This window comes from Eptesicus fuscus, chromosome 22 (genome assembly GCF_027574615.1).
Source record: "Eptesicus fuscus isolate TK198812 chromosome 22, DD_ASM_mEF_20220401, whole genome shotgun sequence".
In the NCBI taxonomy this organism is placed as follows: Eukaryota; Metazoa; Chordata; class Mammalia; order Chiroptera; family Vespertilionidae; genus Eptesicus; species Eptesicus fuscus.
In genome coordinates this window covers 5355424-5364919 of record NC_072494.1, presented here as the reverse complement: position 1 = coordinate 5364919, position 9496 = coordinate 5355424, and the positions used below count along the sequence as shown (strand labels likewise).

At 49.6% G+C, this 9496-nt stretch overlaps 1 protein-coding gene across 1 annotated transcript; it reads left to right on the top strand.

Annotated features, from left to right (window-relative positions):
* Positions 1-2159: 2159 nt before the first annotated feature.
* On the top strand, positions 2160-4140 carry LOC129147894 (calcium-binding mitochondrial carrier protein SCaMC-1-like). The gene is made up of 2 exons (XM_054711640.1): positions 2160-2407; positions 2621-4140. Exons 1-2 carry the CDS (start codon positions 2225-2227, stop codon positions 2732-2734), a joined length of 297 nt encoding a protein of 98 aa, XP_054567615.1. The 5' UTR covers positions 2160-2224; the 3' UTR covers positions 2735-4140.
* The last annotated feature ends 5356 nt before the right edge of the window (positions 4141-9496 follow it).

The window sequence follows — 9496 nt, the reverse complement described above, 5'->3', positions numbered from 1 at the left end:
ATCAAGAGCTGGCTTATGGCCAAACACCCCCTCACTTCCCCTGGGCTAGCCCCATCCCTGATAAGCCCGTCCCACCACAATAGGCCCGCAGCCCCTCCCCCCGGCCAGCCTGCCCCTGATCGCACCCCACAACCCCAAAAGGGTGTGGGGCTGGCCAGCCAACCTCCAGCCCCTCCCTCCAGCTGGCCCCGCCCCCAATGGCCCCCACCATCCTGATCTGCCTGCAGCCCCTCCCCCCAGCTGGCCCCGCCCCTGATCGCCCCCCACCCCAATAGGGGGTGGGGTCGCCAGCCTACCTCCCGCCATCTCCTCCTCCTGACAGGCCCAGCCCCAATCCACCCTGATTGGGGCCGAGCTAGCTGGACCCCACTGGTGCACAAATTCGTGCACTGGGCCTCTAGTTAATAATAAACTTCAGAGCGAGGTGGGGAGAAAGTTGGGTTTCTTGTTAACTCCTGTATGGCTGAGAGTAATAAAATCAGGATGGCATTCTCACATCTGTATTGGAAAGACAGAGAAAACTGGTATTGATGTGATTTTCCTATAAGCAATTAGCATAGCTGCTTGTATGAATTGAACTTTAAGAAAAGTGGTGTTATTCTGTTGGAATACACAGTGCTGCCAGCCCCGTAGAGTCTTTCTTAACGAAGGTAGTTGATCTGTATGGAACCTGAGAGCTAACAAGTTCAAGTTGGATTAAATGTTTGCTAAGGCGCAAAAGGAAAAGTCTCAGGAAGAGGGAATGATTTTTTTTTTTTTTGCTGTTTTTTTTTTCTTCCTGATTTGTTTTGAAAATTTGACAAATTACTTACAATCGGATATACTGAAACCCATGTCCATTAAACTTAATAAGGAAAATCTACCTGTGCATCTATATCCCCTTCCGGAAAATGCCTTTCCCCTTTCCTTAACTTGGATTCACTGGGAACACAATGCTTCCACCAGAGAACAGTGTTAATTTCTCCGTCGTGAGCATCTAAGTAAGAAGTCCAGGAGCCCCTGAGGAGGATTTGGAGAACTTAGTACCAGGAAGAACTTAGTTAAGAAAGGTAATGTCTGCGGTATCCCACATTATGTGGTAAGCTCTGTCTTCCCTGTGCAGTGGACCTCAAGCCCGTGTCTCCCCAGCTTGAGGGTGGGCCTGAGGCTTTCTGAAAGGTGTGGCCGCCGCTGCCTACTGCCATTCAGGGCAGAGCCCACTCACCCAGCTGTGGAGCAAGGTAGACCCCCTCTGGCCACTGCCCACCTGGATGGGCTTGCTGTTTTCTGCAGAAGACCAGAGTTTCTCCGTTTTTGGTTATCTCCCCCCAGTCTTATTGAGATATGATTGATATAACACTGTTACTTTTAGGTGCTACTTTAAAAAAATTGCTTTCCGATTTAATTCCTCCGCTTCTTAGGGCAGAATTCTAACAAGGTGTGCATTTTTATGAATGGAAAACAGGCCCGACCCGCTGGTGTGGCTCAGTTGGCTGAGCTTCCTCCCATGCACCAAGAGGTTGCCTGTTCCCTCGGGATCAGGGCACATGCGGGGGTTGCCGGCAGGATCCCAGGGAGGGGGCGTGCAGGAGGCAGCTGATGGGTGCCTCACACCTCTCTCTCTCTCTCTCTCTCTCTCTCTCTCTCTTCTCTCTCTCTCTCTCCCTCTCCTCTCTCTCCCTCTCTCTCCCTCTCCCTTCCGCTCTCTCTAAAATCAATAAAAAAGAAAACAGGCCCAGAGCTGTGCAGTGCCAGTGGAGTGGTAGGAAAAAGTCAGAGATCTGTGCGCCTTAAAGATCAGACAAAGCGCGATGGCCCCGTTTCCAGGCGGCCAGCCTCCTCCGGGCGGGGCGCCAGGCTCGGGCGGGAGGGCAGAGGTTTGAAGTGAAGGAACCTGCGCTCCAAACTGCCCCCACTCCCGCCCTTATTAGTTGACTCTGAGGTCCAGGACTTCTGGGCACTTGGTCCTGGTTCCTCGGACCCGCGCCTCTGGCAGCGGGGACCCCGCCTACGGTCTCAGGGCCCACAGCCTCTGGAGACCCGCGCGGCCCTTCCCCTTCCTGCCCGCCCGCGGCCGCGCCTGCTGGAGGCGGGCCCGGGGCGAGCTCCTCCCCGACTCCGGCCTCTCCCCGCGCGCCCCGCCCGGCTTGGGTGGGGTCCCCGGCTGCGACCGGCTCACGCCAGGCCCCGGCAGCCTGTGCGGGATCCCCCGGTGCTCTCGCTCGGCGCCCGCGCCCCCGGGACCATGCTGCGCTGGCTGCGGGGCTGGGTGCTGCCCGCGGCCGCCTGCCAGGACGCGGGGCCGCCGGGGCGCTACGAGACGCTGTTCCGGCAGCTGGACCGCAACGGGGACGGCGTGGTGGACATCGGCGAGCTGCATGAGGGGCTGCAGAACCTGGGCATCCCCCTGGGCCAGGACGCCGAGGAGGTGGGTGGCGGCTGGGCGGCCCCAGGGCCCGGAGGGCTGGGGGACTCGGGGCGCTGCCAGCTCGGAGGGCGGCGGCCCGGGCTCGGCCAGGAAGGAGGAGGAGCCGGGGTTCCCAGCCGCCTGGGGGGTGAGACGCTCGGGAATGGGGCGCGGGGCCGGGCACCCCCTCCAGAGAGGAGCTGCAGGTTCTGAAAGGCTCCGCTGTTTTTCCAGGTGAACTCAGTGCAGCGAACCCTCGCCCACTGGACCGCAGTTCTTTCGGTCGGAACGCATCCCAGGGCCTGTCCCTGCCTTTCTGCGCCTTTGCAAACATTTACGCAAACTTGAACTTGTTAGCTCTCAGGTGTCAGTGGGCCCCCGATCCTGTAAAAAGCTCACATTTTGTATCTCTTCCAAGTTGCTTCCATCACCAGCTAGTTTTGCCTACAGTTTCAGATCTGTTTGAAAACAAATTGTTAATGTGAAAACATTCTAACCTGTAAAGAATTGTTGTGAGTTTATTTGAGCCAAACTGTCGATAATTGTCGGGAACAGAATCTCAACAGATTGGGATAGTGCTTCAGAGAACGGCAGTCTCTCATCTATTCTTACACATTGCAGTGAAAGGAGGGGACGCAGGTGGGCGACATGAAATCCATTGGAGATAAACTAGAGAGGTGGGAGAAAGCAAAAGGGAGGGCGGGAAACCCCTGGGATTGGATAAGAAATAAAATGATAGACACATACTCAGGTGGGTGCAGGAACAATGAACATGTTAACAAGGAAGGGATTTGTGGTCTCTGTCCTGGTGCCCAGGCACATTAGCTTGTGCCCCAGGGGGTCTGGAAAAAGGGAAGTTACAAGTTACCCAGACATTTCAAGGGTGTGTTATCGTAGGTGCAAAAAGACAGATGGGCTCAGTTCAGGTAAAGGCTGACCTCGTCAGTGAAGATACCGGCCTAGGATGTGACTGCCCACCATCACTGCGTTTAGTTAAAGTTTAATTTCAGACCATCCTTTGTGGTGACTTTAGGGCTCTGAGTTTGTAAGACCGCCATGCAGGCCTCCCCTGAGCTTGTCAGGTCAGCATGTGGCCCCTTCTGTCCACAAAGTCTTGGCCAAATATGGTGATGGAAGATGATTTGACTTCGGGTGGTGGGCACGCAATGCAATATACAGAGCATGTATCATAGAAATGTGCACTTGAAACGTATATGATCTTATTAACCAATGTCACCCCAGTAAGTTTAGTTTAAAAAAAGAAAAAGAAAACCAATCTTATGTTTTCCCCAACTTCCTGTTGAGGAGCAGGGGCGACATTCCATTGATTGACATGGAGGGGTTGGCCTTCTCTGAGTCACTTTAATTGTGTGCTGAAGTTCATCCCGCCCTTTAGCCGGAGGAGGTGTTTGGAACCTCTCCAACCCACTGCAACCTAAGAGGACACTTTGGCATCCCTGTCCCAAGGGGGAAAGTGATTCAACCACAAGAGCCGACAACTGTTGTATAGTTTTGTATTTTGAGCTACTCATTCAATGTCTGTAGGGACTGGCCTCCTCAGCTACTGTTTGGTCCTGAGTCAGATTCAGGAGGTTACATTTTTAGGAAACAGCCCTTTTTGTCCAAGGTCCATAATATTCACTTATTCTTTTTAAAAAGTTCTGACTATCTGTAGTTTTGTTCCCAATGTCATTGCTGGTCCCTTTTGCTGATAGTCTCTGGTTTTTATTTTCTTCCCTTAATTTCTGTTTATTTCCTTCTACTTTCTTTGGGTTTACTCATTTGCTCTTTTTCTTTCTTTTTCTTCTTGTTAATCCTCACCTGAGGGTATTATTCCATTAATTATTATTATTTTTTTTTAAAAAAGTGAGTGGAAGGTTGGGGGAGAGAGACACAGAGAGAGAAGCATCTGTGTGAGAGAGACACATAGATTGGCTGCCTCCCACAAGCATCAGGGCTGGGACTGAACCTGCAATCGAGGTATGTGCCCTTGTTCAGAATTGAACTTGGGACCCTTCAGTCCCTGGTTCCACGCTCCATCCACTGAGCCAAACTGGCTAGGGCTCATTTGCTTTTATTCTAATTTCTTGCATTAAATGCTGAATTTATTAATTTTGAGCTACAATATCCCTTTAATCACTTTAGCTGCATTCCCCAAGTGCTTTTATTGTAGTTAGTTCCAAGCATTCTCTCTAGGTTCTAATATGATTTCATCTTTGACCCATGAGTTATTTAACCATGTGCTTTGAATTTTTAAATATATGCTTTTTTTTGGGGGGGGGGGCGGTTTGAAAATATGCATAAAATAGACAAACCTCTGGCTAGCTAGACTGAGAAAGAGAGATTAAAAAATGTTTTCACTTTTTAAAAATTCATATAAGGACAAGTGTAAAATAAGTTGTGTAAAACTGTATGTAGGCAAACACATGGAACAGGATGGCATATGTTTATTACCATAACATAGGTATTTTATTTTATTTTTTTAAATATATATATATATATATATATATATTTTTTTTTTAATTTCTTTATTGATTAAGGTGTCACATATTTGTCCTCATCCCCCCATTCCCATCCCACCCCTCTCCCCACGCATGCCCCAATCCCCTGTTGAACTTAACCGTTGGATAGGCTTATATGCATGCATACAGGTCCTTTGGTTGAACTCTCCCCCTCCCCCCACCCTAAAATATATTTTATTGATTTATTACAGTGAGGAAGAGAGAGGGATAGAGAGTTAGAAACATCGATGAGAGAGAAACATCGACCAGCTGCCTCCTGCACACCCCCCACTGGGGATGTGTCCGCAACCAAGGTACATGCCCTTGACCGGAATCAAACCTGGGACCCCCCAGTCCACAGGCCGACGCTCTGTCCACTGAGCCAAACCAGATTCGGCGGTATTTTATACATATACATAAAATATGCATTTATTATCCTAGCCAATTTGGCTCAGTGGATAGAGCATCAGCCTGTGGACCGAAGGGTCTTGGGTTCAATTCTGGTCAAGGGCACAAGCCTGGGTTGCGGGCTCGATCCCCAGTAAGGGGGTATGCAGGAAGCAGCCTATCAATGATTTCCTCTCACTCTTGATGTTTCTAGTTCTCTCTCCCTCTCCCTTCCTCTCTGAAATCAATAAAAATATATTAAAAAAACAACCAAAAAAACACATTTATTTCCAGCATATGTATGAAAATATAACCAAAATTCACCTGTTGCAAGGTACCTAGAAATGCTGGATAAAATAAGATAAATCTCTTTTATTAAAAAAAACCCCACAACAGACTATTTTTAGAGCAGTTTTAGTTTTACCATACAATTGAGAGGAAGGCACAGAGATTCCCCATATACCCCCGGCCCTACACATGCATAGCCTCCCCCATTGTCAATGTCACTCAGCAGAATGGTGCATTATTTACCAAGGATGAACCTACACTGACCTCATAATCACCAAAGTCCACAGCTCACCTTAGGTTCACTCTTGGTGCTGTACATTCTGTGGGTTTGGACAAGTGACAATGACATCTCTCCATCACCAGGGTGTCACGGAGTATTTTTCCTGCCCCAACAATCCTCTGTGCTCTGCCTACTCTTCCCTCCACCGCTGAGCTTCTTATTGCCTCCATAGTTTTGCCAGATAATCACCTTTCTACATGCACAGATAAGCCTGTAAGAAAATAAGCAAAATCTGGCCTTACTGCCTGGGTTTAAATTTCGGTTTACTTCCTAGTTAATTTTGGACCATTTAAGAAAATCTCTCGCCCTAACCGGTTTGGCTCAGTGGATAGAGCGTCGGCCTGTAGACTCAAGGGTCCCAGGTTCGATTCCGGCCAAGGGCATGTACCTTGGTTGCGGGCACATCCCCAGTAGGGGGATGTGCAAGAGGCAGCTGATCGATGTTTCTCTCTCATCGATGTTTCTAACTTTCTATCACTCTCCCTTCCTCTCTGTAAAAAAATCAATAAAATATATTTAAAAAAAAATCTCTCTAGCCCCAGTTTCCTCTCTGTGACAGAGCTAGCACTGGGGTTATTGCGAAGAATAAATGCATTAATGCCTGCTGCCTAATAAGCAATCAATTAACGATTAGCTTTTAAACAATCTAATACTGTTACTGCCATCACTGCTGAAAGAGAGGTGTCAAACTCTCCCTCTAACACTGGATCTGTTACCTTTTCTTTAGAACCCTGTCAATTTCCCCCTTTATATTCCGAGACTGTACTATCGATATATTCACAGGTAACATGGCTGGATCACCCTGGTGACTCGCTTCGTTGATCATGCTGCTTGCCTGCCTACCCTCATAGCATAGTGCCACTCAGATTTTTCAAATGCCCAAATCATTGCAGTGGTCAGGGTGCTCCCCTAAACCTGGCCATCTTCCCAGGTCACCACCGGGACATCTTTGCGATGGGCTCCTGCCTGTGGGAGGCATATCCTTACCCATAAGCCACTGGGGCTCTTTGCCTGCGGGGCGGTGAGTGAGCCAGTTCCCAAGCCCCATCCATGTCCCCACCTGTTGTCTTGGGTCCCTCCTGGTAGTAACTGTCAGTTCTGGGCCTCCGAGGGGCAGAAAGCAAGATGGGGTTGGGTGTGCAAGAGATTTATTGGGGGGAAAGGCCCGGAGGGGTATGGGAGAGGGAGCAGGAGTGCGCCGAGGGGATCTTCAGACCAGGATGCAAGTTGAACCCCTGTGAGAAGAGTGCAAGAAGGGCCCTAGCTGGTTTGGCTCAGTGGATAGAGCGTCGGCCTGGGGACTGAAGGGACCCAGGTTTGATTCCAGCCAAGGGCACATGCCCAGGTTGCAGGCTTGATCCCCAGGGGCGTGCAGGAGGCAGCCGATCAATGATTCTTTCTCATCATTGATGTTTCTATGTGTTGGCCCTGGCTTCCCAAGGCGTGGTGGGGTAGGCAGCAGGCTCCGCCCCAGCCATCATCTCTGCAGGTCTCGGTGACTTACCTGGGGGTGTGACACACACCTGCGTTCCTGCGGGCTCTGAGTCACCGTTCACGTTGTGTATGTGGGTCACCAGCATTGCCTGCATTTTTCTCCGTCTTCCTTGTGTAAAGCAGCACTGCCTCCTGCTGATCAGGGTCATTGGGAGTGACAGTCAGGGGACCACTCTTGCTTGGTTCCTGGATTCTCGTCCTGTTGGGGGCACAGAGCCAGACACAGCTCTCCGATTTACTGCATCCTGAAGGGTGGCACCCATCTCTGCCACATACTGTCTCCTCGGTGCTGCTTCAGCTACCCTGTGGGACTCTCTAGCACCCTGTGAGGCTGGCTTTTCTGGACGGAGTGGCATGGGATAAGGGCAGTGGGCTTCTTGGTCATGGGCCCCCTCCCACACCTCCCTCACTGTGAAGTGGGCCCCTGGTTAGATGCTGTGTATGTGGGATTTCATGCCTGTAGATCAGGCACCCATGAGCCTTTGAGGGCAGGAAAGGGAAATCCCTCCCAGGAAGAGGTATCTAATAGATAGTCCCAATGTTTGGATGCCATGGAGGTACTCTCAGGAAAAAAAATTTTTTCTTCAGGACATTAAAGAATAGAGGGAATAATCAGGATTCTAATATACCAAAATGGAAATGACGGTGAAGAGTCAGCAGTTTTGGCTGGAAATGTGGTTATTTCATTTTAGTGTAGGCTTGGGAGACTTTGGAACAGTGTAGGGCCCCAAAAAGTCTGAATGTAGAATTACGGCAATAAAATGAAAAAAGGGAAGCTTGCCCAATAGGGTTTTACCGATTTTTTCTCTTCCTTCTCAAAGAAAGACATCGTTTTAGTGGCAACTCTTTTATTAATACACAGAGCAGAAGAGACAGGTTTTGTAGAACATGAAGGTATTACTGTACCCAAGCTCAGGGCTAGCTGATGTAACAAGTTAGCCTGAGAGATTACAGGCAACTTTAACATGACGTTGTTTGCCATGTTCTCATGGGCACATCCTCTCATTGGAACTTACTTCGGAAAGATGTAGGATCCTAAGGGGCACAGGACTGTTACACGGAGAGGGGAGCATCTCAAAGGGTCCAGAGGCTCATATGAGGTGATGGGACTGTCCATTCTTGGTTCTACAAAGTGCTGTCAGTCTGTTCCTTATGACCCTGGCGTGACTTCTGTCTTTTCGCCGTGGTCCTATGCACTCACGGGCCCTGGCTGGATGCCCGACTTCTGTGACTCCCTGTGACTGCTTGCATGCTCTGCTGTGCACAAGCAAGGACCATTCTTCGTGGATTGCAAACGTTGCTTCTGTGGGAGGACTCATTCCCGATTGGGCCACAGCATCTCTTGTGAAACAGCGTTAGACACTTGCCACTGCTCAGCCACTCAGGGTGGGGGTGGGGGGCGGAACGTGGATTGCACAGCCTGCAGTAGTGCTTCTGACTAACCATGGCGCAACCTCCTCCTGCAGGCACACCCATGGGTATTTCCAGGGCATGTCATGGCCCTCTTTATGTTGTCTGTCATGGCCCTCTTTATGTTGTCTGTCATGGCCCTCTTTATGTTGTCCGCACTTGATATGATGAGCCAGGAGAGCAAGAACTAACAGACGAGGGCTCGATTCAATTGTCTTGATGGATTTAAAAAAAAAAAATTACTTTTTTTTGGGAACAGTTTTAGGTTCACAGCAAAATTAAGAGGAAGGCAGAGAGATTTCCCGTATCCCTCCTGCCCCCACATATACATAGACTCCCCCAGGATCGACATCTGGCACAAGAGTGGCACATTCGTTACAACGGATGGACCTCATTAACACATCATTATCACCCAAAGCCCATAGCTCAGTTATCTTAGGGTTCACTCCTGGTGGGGTGCATTCTGTGACGCTGGACACATGTGTAATGACACGCATCCACCTTTCCGGTATCATACAGAAGATTGTCACTGGCCTAAAAAACCCTCCGTGCTCTGCCTGTTTACCCTCCCTCAAGCCCTGACCTCCTGCAACCACTTACTTTTTTGCTGTCTCCGTAGTGGTGCCAGAATGCCATAGAGTTGGAATCATACAGGAGATAGCCTTTTCAGATTGGCTTCTTTCACTGAGTGATGTGCATTTCAGAGTCCTCCATGTCTTTGTATGGTTTGGTAGCGCATTTTTTTTTAGT